At 34.5% G+C, this 24,662-nt stretch overlaps 1 protein-coding gene and 1 pseudogene across 1 annotated transcript; both read right to left on the reverse strand.

Moving 5' to 3' along the window:
* On the reverse strand, positions 1 to 6,126 carry LOC109158149 (U4/U6.U5 tri-snRNP-associated protein 2-like). The gene is made up of 11 exons (XM_019305990.1): positions 5,912 to 6,126; positions 5,833 to 5,874; positions 3,151 to 3,516; positions 2,459 to 2,703; positions 2,252 to 2,336; positions 1,919 to 2,104; positions 1,681 to 1,848; positions 1,377 to 1,577; positions 1,026 to 1,197; positions 493 to 664; positions 1 to 395 (listed from the first exon to the last, which is right to left on the reverse strand). The coding sequence occupies exons 3-11, from the start codon at positions 3,487 to 3,489 to the stop codon at positions 299 to 301; spliced, it is 1,665 nt and encodes a 554-aa protein (XP_019161535.1). The 5' UTR covers positions 3,490 to 3,516; positions 5,833 to 5,874; positions 5,912 to 6,126; the 3' UTR covers positions 1 to 298.
* A 3,627-nt stretch (positions 6,127 to 9,753) lies between these two features.
* LOC109158150 lies at positions 9,754 to 10,595 on the reverse strand (annotated as a pseudogene).
* Positions 10,596 to 24,662: the final 14,067 nt, after the last annotated feature.

Below are 24,662 nucleotides of genomic sequence, written 5' to 3' on the forward strand. Positions count from 1 at the left end.
GTTTTAAATGTTTCGTTATATAGAGACCATTGCTAAAGCGAAATCCCCAAAAAGATAAAGAATACATATAATGTGAATCTATGAAAAACAAAAACAGAACATTAGGCTCATTTCAAATTGTGTACACAAAAACTACAAATTGTTGGCTATCAAATTCTTCACTGCCATGGTAGACTGTAAAGACATATGTAACCTAGCAACCTTCAGAAGATGTAGAAATCTAACCGTAAAGTACAGAACGTGACAATGTTGCCAAATTAGTTCAAACTGCTTATAGTATGAAGGAATGGAAGTTTCGTTACTGCTGCTGCTGCTCATAGATCTGCATATATGCCTCTGAGAGCGCAACGACATGTGAGAGAGTCTCGGTGACATGCAAGTCTTGCATCTCAAACCTGGGACAGATACAAGGAAACGAATAATTGGAATGCAAGGGCGTTCAAATCATGGAAAACATAATAAAACTATATGAACGGAAAGGGGTAAAATTACCATAGTGCTTCTGACTTTCGCTGTACGAATACCCTGTAGGATCCTTCACCAGGTTTGCCATCATGAACAATGTTGCCAATCAAGTCATACTTGGAACGCAATTTTTCGTTGTCCTTGGGTGATGGAAGAGGAATATAGTCCTTCAGCTCTAGATTTTTCACAGGGAAGTTGACTGGAACAAGAACAGGATAAATACATCATCATAAGAAAACAGCATAAGGAAAAACATTTATCTAGGTGTCCCAAGTTCAAATTTTTTAAAGGTACTCAAAGCTGAAATTCTTGTTCTCCAAAAGAGTGAGATTGCAAGAATTATGTGTATACAAAGAGGGTATTTTCCGATCTTATGAGTAAACTTATCACATCAATATAGAAAGCATGAGATCTCCAGGTGAAGTAGGGTTCTATGTCTACCATCATAAAAGTACTATCATTGCAATCTTGCCACATTATGGAAGTACAAAAGAAATTTGTTGTCCTTTCTTTGATAGTTAGATGTCTGATCCAAAAACTGCAATTAATAAAATACTTACCAAGAGTAGGGTTTTTTTCCACAAAGAAATTGTTCTTTGTAAATCGGCGCATGTGGAGAATTAGATACTTTGGCAGTTTTGTCACACGATATCTCATCCTAGCAATACGAGGTCTCACAACTTCGGTCACGGTCTCACCATCAAACTTCTTCAATATATTGAATAATGGAACCTGCAGTAGAATACCATACCATTACATTAAGATTAAACTAGTGAAATATCAGAAAATTAGTCATTAAATATTATCATTTTATAAAGAAAGCTTATAAACTCCACATCAGATGGACAATGCAAGTAAACAAATTTTCAAGACAGTCAAAATAACATTACATATATGTTACAAATACAAACCTGGGGAATAATGTTCTTCTCCAGAATATCTTGGAAAAGAGGAGGTGGAGGTAAATCAAGTCCAAGCATCAAGAAAGGCATTCTACTTGTTTCAGCGATTACATTGACAGCGTCACTTCCACCATCACCATTAGCATCTCCATTCTCTTTATTCTCAGCAACAGCTCTACTGTGCATCTCTTTCACCACCTCCAACTCACCCTGCAATAAACAATGCATCATTAGGCTATACAGTATTAGAAAAATTAAAAAGAAAAAAAAAAAAAAAAGAAAAAAAGAGGATGATCATTTTATAGGGCAACACCTGGAAGCACTGGTAGATTATACTGCTACTTTTCTTGGAAGTTCTGAGGTCTGCGTGCAGGGTATTAAGAAGCCATGACATAAATTCAACAGGATCAGACTGCGCACCTATTCGGAAACGTTTTTTGCTTGATTTCATGACAGCTTGCAAGAATTCATGTGGGCTGACCTGCAACATCACAAAGTTAAAGATATGTTGGAACTACAGAATCTAGGTGCAGTTGGGGAATAGAGGAAACCTGTCCTTTGAAGTTTCTAGCATGCCAAATCTTTCGAGTGAGTTCTCCAAATCGATGAACCAGTGGGGATTTACTGTGTTGATAATTTTCAGGGATTAGAAAGAAATTCCTCAATGGAGTCACCCTCATTAAAGACTGAATTGTAACATTAACAAAATCAGTCTCCTTAATGTTATTCAGCCCCACCTAACAGGTTACAAATTAAAGGAGAATTAAATTAGGTAAGCATTTAGAACAAAAACAAGAAAATAAATAACAGGAAAAAGGTAATGGATTCCATAGATTCAATTTAAAGAAAAAGGTAATTGATCCCAGAAAATCCAAGTTTAGTACCGTTCCAGGAAGATAATCAGATCCATCGAGTGCCCTAGACCACTGTGTGCTGTTATCGAGCTGTTCAACTTGTTTCAAAGAAAATCTGCAAAGAGATTCCAAGAACATATCCCAACCACAAAAAACACAAGATGAAGAATTATATGGAACTAAGAAAGAGAAGATAAATAAGTTGATAAAAGCAATCGAATAGGAAATCCAACAAACCTAGGATTCAGAACATGTCGAATATCATCCAGTGATGAATCTATAACTTCATATCCATCAGGAAGACAGTATATCTTCTCTGTTCGCAGATTGATGTAAACATGGTGCCCTGCCTCAAGACTGTGTGTATATGCATGAGATTTTGGCCCCCTTCCTTGGTAATACTTCCCACACACCAAACATGCATATACATTTAAATTTGTTAAAGACACAGAACAAAATTTCTCAAAGTCAAAATCCAGAACCTGCAAAAGTGGAAAAGGAATTAGAATATGAGCCACCAAGTTACAACATTCATAAACTTCAGTGGCAGTGATACCTTAATAGAAAAAGGAAATCCAGCTTCTACATAAGCTTTCAAGAAAATAATGGAACAATGGAATAGAGAGCAAACACCAATAACCAAAAACCTACAGAGGCAAATTTTTTTAAAAGAAGCTTGCTAATTACAAACCTAATTAACATGATATTCAGATATAGGTACATGATATGGAGTGAAAAGGAAATCTAGTCAAAAAATTTAGCATCAACCTCAGGCCCCAAGAACAGGATGAACAAAATCCTATTGGTTAGCACATACTCACTATGGAGCTTCAATAAGATCAAGAAAATGAAAATAAGAGAAAGACCAAAACATTGGCATGGCTACTGCATACACAAACTCATCCATGGAAGAAAGAATCAAGAATGACCTGTCTATTAACTGTATCAAGATAAGGACAGTCCCTTCTCACTTCAACCACTCGGTGCTTCCTACCTCCACTTCCTTTCCAAGCTTCATCTTCACTATCATCCTCTTCACTGTCAGACTTGTTCTCACTGCTCCCCAATCTTCCTCTTGCAACATTTTGATCTCTCTTGTCACCATCTTCATCCTCATCATCATCATCATATGATGCAAGTGGAAGAAGGGCATTATCAAAAGCAAGCTGAGGCGGAGAAGAAGGAGAGGATTGCTCCACTATCTTCTGCTTCTTTGAGTCTGTTTCCTCATCCAGCTCACTGTTTTCTGCCTCCCTCTTTGTAGTCATTCTCTGATTAAGATTATTTTGACCACACTGCAGAATAGTATTATCCAATCACGGTTATTAACATTAAATATGTATCTTTAAAGCTTTAATCTATTAACTTAGCACTGAATTTTAAAGCAGAAGATAAAGACCAAGTACAGTTGCATTACAAAATCAACATTTCTAAATTAACTGATGAATAAAGAAAGTCTCACCTCAATGATTAGTTTGATTACTCCAATTAAGAAAAGAAAATTAAAAAGTTCTAAAACCATGACATAAGTGCTTCTCTGTTTAGAAGCTAGGTCACATAACTCATATCTTTCTCATATACATGCATTGTACACATGTTTATAACTGAACTTCAGTACCTTCAGTTCAATCATAGCAAATTAACACATTCATGGTGCTTTAAAAATGTGCATGCCGCACCCCTAGTCCAAAATAAACAGAACCGAACTATAACATGTAAAACTGTAAAAACTGTTATAACACTACATCCCCAAAACATTATTCAAATACTGTAGAGCGTTTGAAAGTAAATAGAGAAACGCTAGATTTAGTGATTTACTTAGTTGACTCAATTTATATGCTTAACAATCAATCTTTAGTCATTACCAAACAAGTATGTTTACAAAATATAAGTTGCTAGGAGTTTGATTATAAAAGATATCATGATAATTATATATCAAACCTCCCTTAAAAACACTCACCATCAAAATTCATTCTAGCAACTAGCATCATAGACCTTGAAATTCAACCGAGTAGCTCAATGGCTACGTCTAAAATTCCAAATACAATACTTCTTTCTTCTTTTGTCAATTGTGTACCTAGTTTTGTTCTAATAATTTTCATTTAAATTTACCGTCATTAAACCCTCAAAAATCTTTTCTGCCACAATCCCAAAATAAATCTTCTACTCATTCCTCTAATTAGATGATTAACAAAGAAGCCCTAAAGTAACCAACTGATCTTCCTATAATTATATAATTAACAGAAGCACATCGCCCATACTAAAGCCATAGCTCTCTCTCTCTCGACCATTAACAATTGAGTTAATACCCAAAATGGTCCTCGACTATAGTGATTTTTCTTAATTTTGTCCTAAACGACATTGGTGTCTTAATATAGTCCCAGAGTTCTGTGCTTTTACTCAATTTAGTCTCAAACTTTTGTGTTTTTGCTCAATTTAGTCCCCTCATTTGTTATTCCGTCCATTTGTTGTTAAATAAATAGACAATTCAGTAATTTTAACATTGACATCTCTTTACTCATAGACATGTGATGTGCGAAATCCATCTTTTTTTACGAATTATTCCCAAAATCACTTTTAAACCTGCGAATATAAAACTTGATTCGTAGGTCTGGGAGTAATTCTGGGTGTAATTCGTGCAAGAAAGAAGGATTTCTCACTTCCGCATGTTGAAAGTAAAGAGAGGTCAATATTGATATTATTGAATTGTTCCTTTATTTAACACCAATTTGACGGAATAACAAACGGAGGACTAAATTGAGCGAAACACAAAAGTCTAAGACAATATTAGGTCACCAAAGTCATTTAGGATGAAATTGAGAAAACCCACTATAGTCGAGGACAATTTTGAGTATTAACTCATTAACAATTCAAAGAAATCCAAATCTTTCTAAGACAGCAAACATCACCTTTTGCAACCTCCATTAACAAATAGGGATGGAGCCAAGATTTCTTTTGAGTGGGGGGCGAAGAAGCAAAGGTAAAATGAATTCAAAAATCTTCAAATACAAGGTTCAAACAAAATTAGGGAAATTATGCCAACACCAATACAATTCATTCACTGCTCACAATCCTCACATTCAAAAATCAAAACAATTAAACAATATTCATCATTTTCCTTTGCAACACCCACAAGAGCTCACATTCATATAAAAGCACATACATTAAAAACAATATTAGTCATTTAAAACAATCCAATAACTGCTCACTGCTCACATAGTCACATTCAAAACAATATTACTTATATTAGTCATTTACTCATTTAGTCTATTAGATATAAATCATCCAAAAACCACTTAAGCACTGCACATACGACATTCATGATTTAAAAACAATATTTTTAGGCATTTTAGCTGCTCACTGGCTCAGTGCTGACATAATCACATTCATGATTCATATAAAAGCACTTAAGCACATACGGCTAAATCATCCAAAAACCACATACGTTAAATATTTAAATTGATTAAAAACAATATTAGTCACCGCTCACATTCATATAAAATTCAAGGGCAAAACCAATAAAATTTAATATAATTAACTAATTAAGAGTCTAAGGATTAGGGAAATTAGGGCAAAAATAAAATTAGAGAAATTATGGCAAAAATACGAACCTGAGAGGCAGAGATTGTGAGGCACTGACTCACTGAGGACTCCTGCTGGGCTGCTGACTGGCGAAATTAGGGCGAGGACTGGCGACTGGTCCGACGATAACGGAGTAATGGTCTGGCAGCAGGCGAAGAAGTGAAGTGGCGGACTGGTCAGGCGAGGCAGCGACCGGCGACTTCAGCTTGGATCTTTGGGGCGACGAGGTGTTAGGGCTTTCACGTTTTGCAGTTCAGGCCCTCAGGGCTTCAGGCGTTCAGCGAAAAACACAAGAATAATAGACTGCCAGCATAACAGCTCAATTGGCAATCGTTATGCTGTGCTGCCGGATGCACCATGAATGCCAAAACGACGTGGTTTTATTAAAAAATGTGCGTTTTCTTTTTTAAAAAATTCAGGTTTGATTCCCAGCAACAACATTATATTATTCATTCATTCTGTAATTTTAGTTCATTGATTATGGAATTATAGTTCATTGATTATGGAATTATAGTTCATCGATTATGGAATTGTAGTTCATCGATTATGAAATTTTAGTTTATAAATTATGGAATTTTAGTTCATTCATTCTGGAATTTTTAGTTCATAGATTAGATTATGGAATTATAGTTCATCGATTATGGAATTATAGTTCATCGATTATGAAACTATACTTCATCGATTATGGAATTTTAGTTCATATGTTATTGCTGGGAATCGAACCTGATTTTTTTTTTAAGGGGAGACACGCGTTTTATTAAAACGACGTCGTTTTTGCATCCGTATGCACCATGCATGGTGCATACGGATGCACAGCATAATTTGCCCTCAATTGGTGGAGGGTGAAATTTGTCACAAGAAATTAAAAGATTAAGTCGCATAATAGTATGGTCGGTGTGGAAGTAAATTTTTCAAAATGAAAAGGCTTTTTATACAGTAACTAAAACTTTAGCTTCTATTGATAAAATTGAAACTTAGGCTCTGTTTGGCAGAGCTTATTTAGGAGCTTATATCTTATTTTAAGCTACTAATAAGCTATAAGTTCTGTTTGGTAATGTTCCCAAAATAAGCTCCTAGCTTAAAATAAGAGCTTATTTTAGAATGTTACTTTAAGTAGCGTTTCAAAATAAGCTCCTAGCTTCCTAACTTTTTTTCATCTTTATCCTCATTATTTTAAAGAAATGACTTAATTTACCCTTCTCAATTAAAATCCTTTTCTCTTATTCTTTATCCGCAACTTTCACCGCAAATATTATTATTATTATTATTATTATTATTATTATTATTATTATTATTATTATTATTAGATTTGCAACAATATTGCTACTTCATTATGAGATGCTAGATCATGATTATGCTAATAGTTTTATTTCAAAATGTTAATTTTTTTTAAAGACAAAATGTTAAATTTTAATATGTAAACAAACTAATTTAAATTTTAGGAAGATGTCCTTTTTAGTCTTTTTATATTTATCAGCTTATCAAAAATCTAATTTTACCAAACACTTTCAATCATAACAGCTAGCTTAACAGTTCTTCAGTTTTCAGCTCCGAGCTTATAGCTTTTCAGCTTTCAACTCCTTTTTCAACTTTCAGCTCCTAGCTTATAGCTTTTAAGCTAGGTTTGCCAAACAGAGCTTTAGTCATTATGATTAACCCCTTTGCAAATTATTGAGTCAGAATATGAGACGCCTAGGTTGAGCACATCCACTTTTTGCCACAAGAATAATAGAATCTTGACATTATTATTATTATTATTATTATTATTATTGTTATTATTATTAGTATTATTATTATTATTAAAAAAAATAATACCAAATAGTGTTTAGGTATTACACTAAACTGAATCGTCAGCCCCTAGTTATTCATATCTTCATTTCAATGAGTAATAAAGTACTCGTAAAGTTTAGAAGATAGTGGAGGGTATAGAGATTTTCTTTTTCTTTTTTTTAATGTGAGAATAAGGATCAATTATATGAAATTTAAAAGTGCAATTAGACTTGACTATACTAAAAAAATACTCCCTTCAACACTTAAAATGTATGCAATTTCACCCGTTAGTTTTTTTTTTTTTTTTTTTTTTGAAAATTTCACCCGTTAGTTAATTATCACTCTTTTTTACGATTGCTTGTTGACGTGGATGATAACTTACAATTGTTTTTAATTTTCTTTCATTTCTTCTTTCTTCCACATTGTCAACTTCTTCTCTCCAACTTAATATTATTCTTCTAATTATCTTCTTTTTTACATAACTAGCCCTAATAGTGTAGTACGAGTAGAATTTCGAATCAGAATTTTCTTATGGTAAAAGAAGTATAGTATGAGCAGGGGTATAAAAATACTACGTATTACTCTTCAATGCATGTCTTCGTCTAATTCAAGGTCATTTTCAAGTTGTCATCAAATCCTAATATGTTAATATTGTGTACTACACTGTTTGAAATGAACTTGTGAATACAAAATAAGGTAATCAATTACATATATGTTAATATTGTGTGTTCATAAACTCTAAGTTGCGTCCACAAAATTATTTGCGTATTAAACTCTAAGTTGTTTTGTACTGGTATCCTTCTTGGGTTCCATTGATCTAGTTACTTTCTTGAGCTGGCCCATGTGGGCCATGCCATTTTGGTTGATTAGTCCGACCGGTCAACCCAGTATACCATCCATCATCTAGTTGTCACTTTCTTGTGACTTCTTGTGACTCATGAAGTGATGTCACAAGAAAGTAGAAAACGAATATCAAGTTCGAACATGCTCTGAGCGCCTAAATAGTCCATGATGAGCCCCCCAAGTCTGAGTTAAGTATAGGGAGTGTGATTTACGCTGGTTGCCTCGTTCAAAACCTTAGACTAAGAAAATTCAGTGGGAAAAAGCTTAACTAAGGGGAAAAGAGTACAACCATGAGCGCAATCTTTAGGACTAATAAAGGGTCTTTAGGATTATTTATGCAATCACATTAACTCTTTTTGGCTAAATCTCAAGTGAGTCTTCAAGTCCGATGGTGAGCGGAGATTGGACTTTGTACTAGCCTTTAGGAAATATGGTAGTTGAAGTACCCAGACCTTCCTTGCTCGGAGCATTGAATATCATGCTCACAATTAGGTGTGCAGAGAATTTGGGAATTACTCCCTGACACCAGGCCGGTTCTGAGCATGTCTAACATGTGCGACCGCACATGGCCTCTAATTTTTGGGGGGCCCCGTAATTAGAAAAATATATATGTATATATAGTATACAAGATTCTAGGCTGTGTAGGGATATTGTACCAATTTGTGATAAGGTGAAATTGTGCCCAATTGACAGTTACTTTAAAAATTCTCAAAAATGTATATGTGTATGTGTGATTGTGCGCGCGCGCGCCCCATTGACAGTTACTTTAAAAATCCCCAAAAAATGTATATATGTGTGTGTGTGTGTGCGCGCGCGTGTGCCCAATTGACAGTTACTTTAAAAATCCCCAAAAAATGTATATATATGTATGTGTGTGTGTGTGTTCTAGGGAAATGGAGATTGTGTCAATTTGTGATATGGTGAAATTGTGCCCAATTGACAGTTATTTTAAAAATCCCCCCCAAAAAGTATATGTGTATGTGTGTGTTTTCTAATCCCTTGATTCCCTTTCCTACTTTTGACGGTTCCCAATCTTTAAATCTCAATTGACAAGTACCATTGTTAATTAAGAATGACAATTCCAATTTAAAATCTCAAATAACAATTAGTATCTTCGCCCTGGACCTTCTACCAATTAGCAATTACCATTATTTTTATTTGGGGAAACCAACGATTTGGTCCCTCAATTGTTAACGAAATATCAATGTAATCCCTTAATCGCGTAATCATCGATTTGATCCCCGAAAATAACTGTTTTTTGTTGATTAAGCCCCTCCGGCCGTTTTCCGTCTATAGTCCGGTGAGAGCTCCGATTTGCCATGGACAATTTAGTCATTCCATGACTTTGGTCTTCTTCTTAATACAAGTTCCAACATTCAACAAACCCATTAACGGATAACCAATTACAAACACATACCAAACAACACTACTTAACAATATATAACTAACCCATTAACTACCACTGCTACAACCTAGTAAAGGTGCAATCTTTATCATCTCCTTACACTTTTAGCATATGAAGCTTGTTAGAAAACGCAATGGCAATCCAGTCAGGCTGTGCAGCAGACCATTGAAGCTGGTTAATCTCAGCCCCAGCTGAGTACATTGACATGGGGTCAATCCCATTTGGGCCTGCAACTGTGGGCAATTCCTAGGTAATTAAGTGCGTGCCCATTCTCTCCAGCAGAACAGATGTGCGAGCTCTGGGGGGTCCCAAGCAATGGCGTTCACACTAGCATTGTGCCTCTCCAGCTCAGCCACGGGCATTGCAGGGGACCTAATGGGGTGTCGGGTTGGGGGCTCTCGTATATGATTGTGGAGTGTTCTTTGTCTCTAAAATCGAAGATCCGAACCGACCCGTCAGCCGAAACCGACGCGAAAACCCCGGCTTCCCCCAGGCTATGTCGTACACCTCTTTATCGTAGGCGATTAATTGGGTTTCCACTACGCCCTTCTCGATGTCCCAAATCGTACACGTGGTGTCAATGCTTGAGGTTCCGATTTGCCGCGGCTCAACCTCGTTCCAATCGAAGGAGGTCAATGGGGCGTAGTATTCGCTGGTTTTGCAGTTGTTGAGCGTGGAAACGGGCTCAATGGAAGCTTCTCAGACCTCCCAGAGACAGAGATAATCGCCGGAGAATACTAGGAGATCGGTGGATTTCATTTAAGAAGAAGACCAAAGTCATGAAATGACTAAATTGTCCATGAAAAATTGGAGCTCTCGCTGGACTATAGACAGACAAGTCGGAGGAGGGGGTTAATCAACAAAAAACAGTTGTTTTCGGGGACCAAATCGATACGCGATTAAAGGACTATATTGATATTTCGCTAACAATTGAGGGACCAAATCGTTGATTAATCCTTTTTATTTTTTAATTCAATTTCCATATCTCAATGAATAGTGTGGTGATATTGATGGAAATGAATTGTATATTGATCTAAAATTGGTTAGAGAGATTTTATGGAAAGAAAAGATAGGGGCAATGAGTATATTGAATTCATTGAGGAATATGTGTTGTTTTCTAAATGCTACTATTGCATATTGAATATTATTGACTATCCCAATTACTGCAAGTATATATGTTGCAAGAGAGACTCAATGGAATAATAGTTTTAATCTCAATTGAAAATGAGCTTTTGGAAGAAGTTGATATCGAAAGTTTAATAGATGATTTTGCGTCTAAATGTACACGGTGCAGGTCACTTTTTAAATAAAATTTTAGATGTATTTTTTATACAATATTTAAATTTTGATACAACTTTTTGAACAATTATTATTTGTATATAAAAATTACTTGAAAAAAGGGCCCTAAATTAAGATATTGCACATGGCTTCAATTTTTATTGGAGTAGCCCTATAATATACATATAATTTATTATATATATAATCTATTAATTTGTTAACTACAGAGACATAATCAGAATGTCATCAGGTCCACAATATAAGATCAATGATTTATGATATAATTCACCGAATAGTTATGCTGTGCATCCGTATGCACCATGCATGGTGCATACGGATGCAAAAACGACGTCGTTTTATTAAAATGCGTGTCTCCCCTTTAAAAAAAAATTCAGGTTCGATTCCCAGCAACAGCATTATGTTGTTCATTCATTTTGAAATTTTAGTTCATAGATTATGGAATTTTAGTTCATTGATTCTGGAATTATAGTTCATCGATTATGGAATTGTAGTTCATCGATTCTGAAATTTTAGTTCATAGATTCTGAAATTTTAGTTCATTCATTTTGGAATTTTTAGTTCATAGATTAGATTCTGGAATTTTAGTTCATCGATTATGGAATTATAGTTCATCGATTATGGAATTATAGTTCATCGATTCTGGAATTTTAGTTCATCGATTCTGGAATTTTAGTTCATCGATTCTGGAATTTTAGTTCATATGTTGTTGCTGGGAATCGAACCTGTATTTTTTTTTTTAAGGGGAGACGCGCGTTGTTAATAAAACGACGTCGTTTTGCACAGCATAATTTGCCTAATTCACCCTACCAACTTGATAGAAGTTGTAGCTAGGATACACGTTCATCACTATCACTAGCTTTTCCAAATTAAAGCAGCCCTCAATACCAAGAAACCAGAGAACAAAAGTTAAGTGTATCATTACTTTGGGCTACAAGAAGTAATGTTTTTTTTGGCGGTGTATTAAGTTGTCCAGTTACAATCCCCATGCCTTTTCTTTTAGCTTTTGCCAAACATCCTAAGTCAAGCAAAAGCTTCAACAATTCCAGACCCTCCCGGTCACCAGCGCAAAATACCATCCAACTCTCCGCCGGCCATCCACCTTTCCACGTGCACATCCATATATCCTGCTTTATTGATTGCCATCTATCCCCTTTTACTCTGTTTTCCTCTAAAATACTCCTTCACCTTTACCAATAATTCTTACTTAAATCCATATATTCATGTGAATTATTGGTAAAGATTGCCACAATATAATTATATTGTTCAATAAGGGGCAACCTCAGCTAAATTAATCAAGTTATTTACACGATAATCACAATATTACAAATTCAACTTCTAGTGGGTCGTGACGATTTATCGACCTTTTTTGTTTTTGTCAGTCAGCTATGTAGAACTTAAATTAGTTTACTTTTGTAATCGTGTGCTAGCTAAGATCATAATGTATGATTTTTTTAATGCACACCCTCAAATAGTGACTTAATATATGACAGCCTTCTAATTAAACAAAGTGATGAGGTTGTTGCTGTCCATCACATAAAAGCAAACCCCACTAACCATTTCATACCTTTCTTCTCCATTGAACACTCTAGCTGCCTTCTTCCTCCTTCAAGTTTAGCATCAAAACTCTCCTTCTTCGCCAAGTAAATCGCTGCTACATAACCAGTGAGAGAGACACTTCAATATAATCCTTCCGTAGCTTCATTCTTTCATCATCATATCATATCATCTAGCTTAGCAAGAATTGAAGTAAGAGAAGGGCGGTACGGCGGCAAGAGATATAAGAGAGATAAAGATAGCGATGGGGGCGGATTGGGGACCGGTGGTGGTGGCGGTGGTGATGTTCATCCTACTCTCGCCGGGGTTGCTGTTCCAGCTGCCGGCGCGGTCGAGGGTGATTGAGTTTGGTAACATGTACACCAGTGGCATCTCAATCCTTGTTCATGCTATATTGTACTTCTGTATCTACACCATCTTGATTGTGGCTATTGGTATTCACATACGCACCTACTAGCTACTATATATACTTTGCTTATTTAATTTTCATTTTTCTTACATACTTTTGTTGGACTATGTTGTAATTCTTTTCATATCTTGGCTTGTAACAAACAAGATTAATTTGAGCTTTAATATAATTTTTAACCATCTGAAATATCATCATTTTTTTCCAATTATTTTTTATACAACATGATTTTAATTTGGTGTAGTAACTCTTAATCCACCTCCCCTTCTATGTGTAGTTAATTTGGTACCAAAAATGTGATAATAAAGCGTTTTAAAATTGGTAATTTAGTGCCAAAAATGTGAAACATATTGGTAAAATTTTATTTATTTTTAGCTTAATTATTGATCTAAAAAATAAAATTCAATTCAATTGTAAATTAAGACTTTACTCGCGTGAATCATAGTATTATTCTCATCCTAGGAACACAATAAATACTACGGAGTATAATATATAATAAAGTAGAGAATACCAAAAATATACAAAGAACCACCGATTGTTTATTGTTCTAGTTGAGGAAAAGAATACCTGATATATGTGTATTCATGTGTTACAGTAGTTGCATCGCTAAAAAATCTTTAATTAAGAACATTATATCAAAACTCTCTAATATAATGAATATGTTTTTAAAAAATAAGTGTAGGAAGAGATTTAGTAAACAAATATACTAGATTGTCACAGAGTAAACATTCTATATAATAATCCCGTGACTCTTTTGGAGCTCATGTGGGTTGAATCTTGACACTATGTATTTTGTCAAATATTTCTTAATGTACTCATTTCTCATTTGCGCAAGAACACAAGCTTTATCCTCATCATATAGGATACTGGGGGTAATACATACTTACATAACCAATTTGGAAATTGAGAGGATCAAACAAAATAGCTAGTACCCAAGTAGTCCATCAAAATCATATATTGGTTTCTCAAATAAATGTCAATTTTTTTTTTTTTTTTTTTTTTGGTGCCTTGAAGATATACGGAGGATATGTTAAACATGGTTCTCATGTTTCATTGAAGGAAAAACTTTAAATGTTGCTAGCAAGTTCATCACAAACGCAATATCAGGCTTGATGCGATTATGAAATTTATAGTCCTAAAGTAATGTTTCAACAGTAATGAAGTAATGAACTTTTGGTCCCAAAATATTTTCATTATTGTCTTCAAGTCTAAACAGTTCTTTATTATCTACTTCAAAAGATTGGACAATTATTAGTGTGATAAGTAAATGATATATATTTATTCATATAAAACTTGTCTAAGGCATCTTTCAAGGTAGGCTATTTGGTGTATAAAATTCTTCTAAGCAAATATTTGATATACAAGTTGAGACAATACTTGATTTTTTCATATCTTTCATTTTAAATGTCATCTTTAGGAATTTAGCAAGCGTTTTTGAACTTTTCTACCTCACAGAGCCTTGCATCCCTACTACTAACTTAGTGAGCACGTTCGCAACTCATCGAATCGTGGTCAAGCCTTGGGGTCAGTCCCCCATTGCGAATGTTGTTCAAATGGTTCATTAGGTATCTACCCCAACCCCAATGGTAAGTGTTTTTTTTTTGAAACACCAATGGTAAGTGTTTGTTTTACCATTTTTGGGCGATCGTTGGTTGACCAACATATGGATAATGAAATATAATGTAAATGAGATAATGGAAAAATAAATAGACACAATATTTTTAACATGGAAACTAAAAGGTAAAAATTATTGACTTTTTTGGCAGTGCCAAACCAAAATCCACTATCTTTGCAGTAATCTTGTACATGTGTGTGTGTGTGTGTATATATATATATATATATATATATATATATATATATATATATATATATATATGAAGCTCTTGGACTTGTGATATTTTATGGAATTTTGGGAAGAAGAGAGGTCGATCAGGTTGATGAAGATGTTGGAGATGCAGAGGATATCTTTTCTTGTCTCTGATTATGGCATTTTATAGTAGAAAATTAATATTGCATATTGTAATTGGATATTTATAGTAGAGTGAAATATTATTGAATGTGAGGGTGATTTAGGAAAGTAGAGTTGTTGACTTGACCATCTTCCTTTAATGCATGATCGCCACCATAAATATTACTCCAAAACTTCAATCATTATTGTATGGACCATGGTCCACACAAGTTGTGTGGACCATATTTTGTCTACTATAAAATAATGTACATTCAGTATAAAAATAATATACATTCAATACAAAAATAATGTATATTGTATACAGGGGATATACATTATTTTTGTTCTGAGTGTACATTATATTGTATAATGTACATTCAGTACAAAAATAATGTACATTTAGTATATTAAAATGTACTTTTTATTATGGTTCACGTAACATTGTGTGGACCATGGTCCATACAATAATTTGCCCCAAAACTTTGACTGGGCCGCCACACGTACTTGGGCCTTTATCGAGCACTTTTTGAGCCCGACTAGTAGATCACGGCACATTATATTATGCACCATGGTGCATAATTGATTATGCACCGCGCGTCTTTTTTTTAAATGAAAATTAACAGTGTTTATTTCCGCCGTTTCACACCCTTTTACAAAAAGTAACTCTGTTATTCAGTGTCATTTTGTATACACTGCAGTTTCAGTTGAACACAACTACAGTTTCATTTCGATATAACTATAGTTTCATTCGATATTTATAGACTCAAATATGTGAAAATGTTATTTAATTTTATTTTATATACAATATAGTTTTATTAAAACACAACTACATGATCATTTTGATATAATTACAGCTTCATTGTACAATATACACTCAAATATGTGAAATGTTATTTAGTTTCAGTTTATATACACTGCAGTTTCATTTCACTATAACTACAGTATCATTTTGATATAACTGCAGTGTCGGTTTGGATATACTGTAGTGTCAGTTGGTGTTTAATATACCAAACAAACGGACTCCGTTAACTCTAACGGCGGGCCGTTTCTTTACTTAAAGAAACGGCGCCGTATATGGGCCGCGGTGCATAATCGATTATGCACCGCGGTCTATAATATAACAACTGGTAGATCACCGCAAATTATGTTGTGCAACCTGTGCACCATGCATGGTGCACCACGGTTGCAAAATGACACCATTTAATATCATGGAGTAACGGTGCCATTAGTGGCACCGTTTAACTCCACCAATCATTTTTTTTTTTTTTTTTTTTTTTTTTTTTTTTTTTTTTTTTTTTTTTTTTTTACAAAAACTCCAATCGGCTTGTAATTATGAATATATAGTTATGCAATTCTGAATATATAGTTATGAAGTTTGGATATATAGTTATGAAGTTATGGATATATAGTTATGAAGTTGTGAATATATACTTTTGAAATTATGGATATAGTTCTCTGTGAACAAGCACTTTAAGAATTCTAAATATGGAGTTATGTAATTATAAATGTCTAGTTGTGAAATTATGAATATATGGATATGAAATTATGAATGTGTAGTTATTATTTCTGAATGTACTGTTGTCAAATTATGAATGTGTAGTTATTATTTCTGAATGTACTGTTGTCAAATTACGAATATATAGTTATGTAATTCAATCTGGATATATAGTTATGAATTTGTGGATATATAGTTAAGAATTTATGGATATATCCTACTGTTTGAATACGAAAGAAAATTGTCTAACGCCGTTAACAACAATTTGAACGTGATTTTTTTTTTTTAATGAAACGGTGTCGTTTTGCAACCGTATGCACCATGCATGGTGCACACGATTGCACAGCATAACGATTGGTAGATCGCTCTTGGGTCGACCACCTAGGCCTTAGTATCTCATCCAACAATAAGGTTTGTGAACTCGCGTTTTCTTTTAGGTTGTTGGCACTGGGGTGACACTAGTGTTGCAGGAATCGAGAGAGTTTGACCTTGCCATTGCGTAGGTGAGGGTTGTGGTAGGATCAAAAGTAAGGAACATGCTCACGTTTGTATGTCGAGCTCTCATTGAAAGCACCAATGATGAAGAAAATTAATTCGGAGCGACACGAACAAATTAAGCCGATTAAGTGAAAGACAAAGAAAATGTTCAAAAGAAACAAGATAGTGTTAATTAGAATTGTATTAATCCTCAAAAGATTATAAGTGGTGTTCTAACAAGATATAGGATGTCATAACAAGGAAAGTACAAGGTTATTTATACAAAATATACATGAGTAATCTCCTACGCAATTCAGGCACCACCTGCCACCCATATAAGAGCATCCACATTAGTTGGGAAGAATATGGGGATAATGTAAGAGTGATTAGGAGAGAGAATGTGGGGAAGGGAGAAAAAAAAATAAAAAAACTAAAATTAAAAAACAAACGAAAAAAAAAATAAAAAAAAAAGAACCTGTCAGGCGCGCCGTTCGGCGCGCCTGACGCGCCCGTGTGGGCGAGCTGCTGTGCGCGAAACGCGCACAGCAGCTCCTCTTTTCTTTTCTTTCTCTTTCTTCTTTTTCTGCATTCTCTCCAATTTTGCAGGATAAATATCTCCACAATTATTCCCACCCCACATTTGTTATTATCCCCATTGAGAAGAATTAATACTGAAATCTTCCCCTAATATGCACAAGTGTGGATGCTCTAAGAGACGGACGGTTACAACCTCAGTTGACTGTGTCGCGTTGACTTGCCCCAACTGACCCCTCGTCCCTAGGTCGGACCACTTTGGGCCAACCCCCAATCGTTATATCCTACACCACGGCGCACATAGCACTGTACGCCGCGCGCCTCCCAAAACGACGTCGTCTTGGGGTAGTGTTGGGAGGCGCGGTAGGAAGTTGCTGAGATTATGTGTATTTGTTCACAACGTTATGTGTATTTGTTCACAACGTTATGTGTATTGGTTCATACAGTTATGTGTATTTTTTATACAATTATGTACATTCTTTTTATACAATTATGTACATTCGAATCAGAAAATTTGTGTGTATTATGTTAAGAGTTGATGTGTATTATGTTAAATAAAAGTTTATGTTTATTATGTATTATGTTAGATTATGTGTATTATCTTTTAAAAAGAGTATGTATATTTTGTTATATAATTATGTACATTCATGTATAACATTATGTGTATTCTAGTATAACATTATGTACATTCTTGAACAACGAGTTTTTTTTAAAGAAAAAACTACTGCCATTCATTGGGGTGGGAAATTTCAAAAAAAAATAATAATTAAAACGACGTCGTTTTACATCTGGGCGCATAGTGCAACGCGCGCCGTGGTGTAGAATATAAATTGTCGCCAACCCCACGGTCGGCCTTTCCCGAGTCTATTTGTTTTTTTTTTCCTCTGTTAGTATCGATTTGCTTTGACTCGGGTCAAGTCGGGTGCCTCGTACCTAATTATATTCGCACCAAAGTTATCCATCATGCATATTGTTGGAGAATTACACTAAATTATTTTAAATTTTGCACGGTCAGAAAAGCAGCATTGTGTAACCAAAGTCATTAATGTTTCCCTAATTTGATAAGATGAGTTGGGCATTAGCCAATGACTGGGAGTCTGGGATGAAGTGGACATGAGGCAATGAGAGAATGAGAGGTGCGTCAGAAAATAAAAGCAGATATACTTGTCTTGAAAAATAATTACTTTAATTTGGATATGCCCAATTGTTTAACATTTTAGTGGTAGCTTAGAGACAAGATTACTAATAAGTGGTTATCAATTTAGACTTGTCAAGCATCAACATAAGTGAGATCAAAGCATTAAGGTGGATCTCTCATTTTCTTATTAGTTTGTTTTTTTTTTTGGAACGGTGTTAGATATATTTAGTATAATATATCTCTAGTCATTGGACTTCTTGTCGGTGCTTCTTAAGTCTTAATTAACCTTATTACCCAATATTCCAACAGTTGTTTGTGAGGTATAAAATATAGAGCAAATACCAATTTTGGTCCCACGAGTATTAGCAAAATGACAGTTTTAGTCCACATGTTTAATTTCTACCAATTTTCACCCACGACTATCACTTTAGTACCAATTTTCATCCACGACTATTGTTTTAGTGCCAAAATTCATCACATAGGGTCACACATTTATGTAAGACATGTCGAAATATGAAATTATTAAGGGTATTTTCGTCTTTTCAAATTAAGATTCCAATTTGAGCATGAATAAAAAGATTTAAGCCCTAAGATCTATCTCAATTCGCAGTTTTTCTCCTCAAATTAAAGTAGGATGAGGAGGAGAACTGTGAATTGGGATTGATCTTAGGGCCCTTAGGGGTTACATGCATCCCTTTATTCATGCTCAAATTAGAGTCTTAAGTTGAAAATGACAAAAATGCCCTTAACATTTTTAGATTTCGGCATGTCTTAGATGGAGGGGTGACTGGCGTGATGAATTTTGGTACTAAAGATAATAGTCGTGGATGAAAATTGGTACTAAAACAATAGTCGTTGATGAAAATTGGTAGAAATTAAACATGTGGACCAAAACCGTCATTTTACTAATACTCGTGGGATCAAAATTGGTATTTGCTCTAAAATATACTATACATAAAGTTACAAGTGTGATTTTAAAATTTAAATCTAGGTCGCTACCAACTTTAAGTGAGATTTTTTAAATCCAAATTTAATTTATGCAGAGCGGATATTATTATTAAAGTAAATGGATATTGCTATCCTACATCCAACGCCTCATACAATCACATTGTGCATTTTTTTTGTTAGATCATGCCCTAATTATAAGAGACACTTTTAAACCCGTACCATAATCACTTGTACATTAAGTTAATGCACCAAGATATTTGATATTTCTATCTTGTATTTATTTCTGAGAAATATTATTTATAATCTTGTATTTATTTATGAGAAATATTATTTATAATGATTTTGTGGTAAGCAATATGTTGAAACGCTGTCGTTTTATCGAAACAGAATTCTGATTTTCCCGACGAAGTTTAGGTATAAAATATTTTAATTGAAATGGTAAAAGTTGAATAGTTGCTTGAAATTTAAGCATATTCTAATTTTACTGTCAAACTTTTACCCATGGCTACAAATTGGAAATCGAAATCAATCTAACCCAAAAAACGATGGATAGTTTTCTAATCTCCAACAGATAATTCTTCAGTACATGGATTAGAGGAGTTTATGAACAAGGAAGAAAAATGCATATATAGAGCTAGATCTGAAATAGGAAAATTACTCACGAGATTACGGAGTAGAAATGCTTCCAGTAGAGTAGCGAAGGATGAGGATGGGATCGGATCGGATCAGCCGGTATAGATGTGAACACGAACGGCCAGGATGAGAATAGCGTAGATAGCGAAGAAAAACAGAGTGTGAAGAGCAATAGCCTTGCCATTGGTCTTCATGGTTCCGAACTCGAGCGGGCGATTGTTTCCCGGAATCTGGAAAAGCAGGCCCGGCTGCAGCAGTATAAAGAGCACCACTCCGATTACCACCGGTGCCCAGTCCGCCATTGCTCTGCGATTCCGATCTGTACGTTAGCAGAGATGATGACTAGATGAGAGTGATAGGGGAAGGAGCAAAGGCAAAGGGCAGAAAGTAGTAGAAACAGCTAGCTCTTCACAACCTTTTTGGCTAGTCTACCCCTGACTAGTTACAAACGGTGGAAGTTGCGGGATGGAAACCTTTTGGATTTCTTTCCGTGTTTAACGTACACTTTATTACTCCAATTAGTGCATCCTTTTTTTTTTTTCTTTTTTTTTTTTTTAAACTTATTCACTTGTTAACTTTAGAGACTTAAGATACTATCTAGCATTATTCAAATTTTAATTGAATTATTCAGTAGAATTGTATATTTGATTCAAGTTATTACATTGCCAATTTTTACATTAAAAAAATTTCCATTTATTAAGAATTTCGGGAAATAAGATTTAAAAAAGATATAACAAAAAATAAATTATAAAATCATTTTTAAAAAACTAGCATATTTATAAAAATACCACATCTTAAAAACTAAATAAAATATAACGGATTAACATTTTATTTTATTTTTTGTAAGGGGAGAGGCGGTGGGAATTGGAACCACCGAACCACATTGTATTGTTGTGAATTTGAATTTGAATTTGTAAGCACAAGAACCTTGAAGTTGGTGCAGTTGTGCTCCCTCGATATCTGATTATTATTATTATATGGAAAAATGACATTTTTTTTCTTGAGTTATATTCTTATATCATTTTTTTTTTTTAAGTTATTCATGCATCTATATTTGTCCTTTCAATTATTATAAAAGTGGTGATTTTTCTCTATGATATATTAAATGAACATCTCTATCCTTAAAATAAATATTTTATTTATTTATCTTCTTCAACAAATTATTGTTTATATGTAAGGATGACCACGGTTCGGTTCGAACTAAACCAGACACTATAGCAATCAAATCAATTTTTTTATTATTATGATTCAGAACTAGAACCCAATATTTGAATTTCCGTTTATTAAAATCGTGAACTGAAAAAAAAAATGGATCCTGAACCGTGAACCGGAGGTTCAAACCAGAACAACTACTAACATTAGCTTAAAATTCGAATTATAATATTTGCAAATAGTGTATGTTCTTTTTCACATTTATTTCGATTCTTACATACAAGTATATATAACCGCGATTTGATTTTTATTTTGAATTGTCGGTACACGGTTTCGGATCCAATTTGAACTGTTGGTTCAAACTTTCTTTTAAATTTTTTTTTTTTATTTTCAAAATATTCTAAATTCAACAATTAATGTATTTTATTTTTTTCAATTCAAAACATGAACAGACTTTTTCGGTTCACGATTTTAATAAACTCTAAATATTGAGTTCCGGTTCTAAATTGTCATCATAACATTTCTATTTGGTTGCTATAGTGTCTGTTCGATTTGAACCAAATCGTGATTATAATTTGTTGGAGAAGTATTTTAAGGGTAAATATGTTCATCTAACATATTAGGGGAAGAAGTGTTATAAGTATATAACACATGGGAAAAAAGTGTCATTTTTCCTTATTATATTGTATTGCGCTCCTTTTTAATTTGTCGTAGGATGAAATTACTGAAATCAAAATCTTTTAACGAGTATCATTTAATACTGAAATCCGATTAATATAAAAGGGTGTGTGAGACCTCACAGATCTTTATTTGTAAGACGAGTCTAATCAAATCAGATTAATATGAAAATGTAATACTTATCCGAAAAATGTAATATTAATAAGGAATAAAGTCGTTACTTATAAGAGAAAGTGTAATACTTTTGAGGAAAATGTAATACTTTTATATTTTGATGTAAAAGTATTATATTTTTCGTCAAAAGTATTACAATTTCCTTATAAGTAATGTTGACAAGTGTTTGTAACGTATAAGGGAAACTGTAATACTTTCGAAGAAAAATTAAATACTTTTTGATAGAAAATATACCCCGGACTACGGTCCTTCTTGTGCCCAGTACCTGGTCGGGTACGAATCACCTCGAGGCTTGGATTGTTTCCCGACCAGAGTGTAGCGCCTGACCGTCCCTAAGGCTTGATGAGCCGTTACCCTAACCTTTATGTGCTCGATCCCGACTTACTTACTCGTCTGAGATCCCGAGAACGTATACTTAACGCTCAAAATGATCCCAATAAGCAATTAGATAGTCAGATATATCCTTACAAGTGCACGTTTCTCCTCAGCCCACCAAATTATCGAGTGCATGGAAGGCATGTGGCGCACATGCCGCCCTCTTAGCATGTGTCCTCTCAAATTCCCTATAAATATCCCACGAGACGCTTGTAAAGGGGACTTTTGGCAATTTCTATATAGCTTTACTTAGCTCGAGAATCTCTAGCCTCACACCATAAACCGACCTTATATATTCCCTATCACTTTTAAATCAAAATGTAAAAGTATTACATTTTTTTCTTTGAAAGTATTACACTTTCTCATATAAGTAATAAACAATTTATTCCTGATTATTATTACATTTTTCAGTATAAATATTACATTTTCATTTTGACTTGACTCGTCTCACAGATAAGGATCCGTAAGACGTGTCACACAAGTTTTTGTCTTAATGTATCAAACGATGGATTCTGTTTCTTGAGCATTTGGGAGGATGTAAGACGGTGACTTAATGGTTTAGCGGACACTCCGAACAGGGCCTGGGAGGATGTAAGACGGTGATTTAATGGTTCAACGGACAGGGCCAAATGTAGGTGCGCACAAAGAATCTGCCCACTTTGAACATAATTTCCACATTGCCGCCGAAGTTCGAACCTTGGTCTCTTTCTCCTAAATACTGCCTAATGAATCATTGAGTTAAGTTCGTGCGGGTATGGATTATGTTTCTTAATATGGGTGTTGGTAGTCAGTTTACATATCCAATAACAAAAAATAAAAAATAAAAATTATTACGGAGTATTATATTAGAAGATGAAATTTTGTAGTGAATGTGATTTAGATTTTTCGACCCCATCAAACTATATCTTGAAATTGGGGTGGGTTTATGGAAGAATATATTCTAAAGTATCCTTTTGTTAGGTGCAAAGTGCAGTATGCAGTGAATCAATGCTTTCCATCGTCCCAATTATTTTATTGCCAAATCCACGTCAAAATAAAATGTGTTGCGTTTGAATATTTGACCCGAAAAAATATATTTATACTTCTAAATTTTACTCTCAATTTTTTAAATATTTCTATAATAGTGCACTCTCTCCACGACACTGACTTGATCTTCAATAAAAAACAATGAAAATTAGCAGGAGAATTTACCAAAGAGAGAAGCAAAATGATTCATATTGATGTATATCATTTGTTACATCTATGGGAGATGAAGAAGAAAGCTCTTTATATAGGAAAGGTTTGGAGAGAATAGCTATTATAACATACTGTTATGAAGAGGAAAAGACTCAGTTAATGGATTGTTATGAAGAGGAGAAGACTTTGATGATGTGCTTAATGTCATACTGTTATGAAGAGGAAAAGACTCTGCTGCTATGTCCTCCAACACCCCCCCCCCCCCCCCCCCCCCCCCGTAAGCAGGAGCATGCAAGTCTTGTATGCCCAGCTTAGAAATAAAGGTCCAGAATATAGCTCTCGGGAGAGGTTTTGTGAAACCGTCTGCAATCTGATTTGATGACGATATGGATAGAAGCTTGATTGATCCTTGAGAGAACTATGTGACAATCTATCTCGATGTGTTTGGTGCGCTCATGAAACACATGGTTCTCCGCAATAGCAATCGCAGATTTGTTGTCACAAAAGACATCTGCTGGCTTCATCAATTGAATCTGCAAGTCAGCAAGTAGAAAATTGATCCATTGTACCTCACAAACTGTGGCAGCAAGGGCTCGGTACTCAGCTTCGGAAGATGACCTGGAGATGGTTGCTTGCTTCTTTGATTTCCATGAAATCAGAGAAGGGCCAAGGAAGATGCAATAACCGGTTATTGATCTTCGCGTCTCAGAACACGATGCCCAGTCAGAGTCTGAAAAAACACTGAGAAGGAGATCAGAGTGCTTTGGATAGAAGAGCCCTTGGCCAGGGGCTTTCTTGATGTAACGAAGGACTCGATGTGCAGCGCTCAGATGCTTATTAGTCGGTGCATCAAT

Source organism: Ipomoea nil, unplaced genomic scaffold, assembly GCF_001879475.1.
Source record: "Ipomoea nil cultivar Tokyo-kokei standard unplaced genomic scaffold, Asagao_1.1 scaffold2805, whole genome shotgun sequence".
In the NCBI taxonomy this organism is placed as follows: domain Eukaryota; kingdom Viridiplantae; phylum Streptophyta; class Magnoliopsida; order Solanales; family Convolvulaceae; genus Ipomoea; species Ipomoea nil.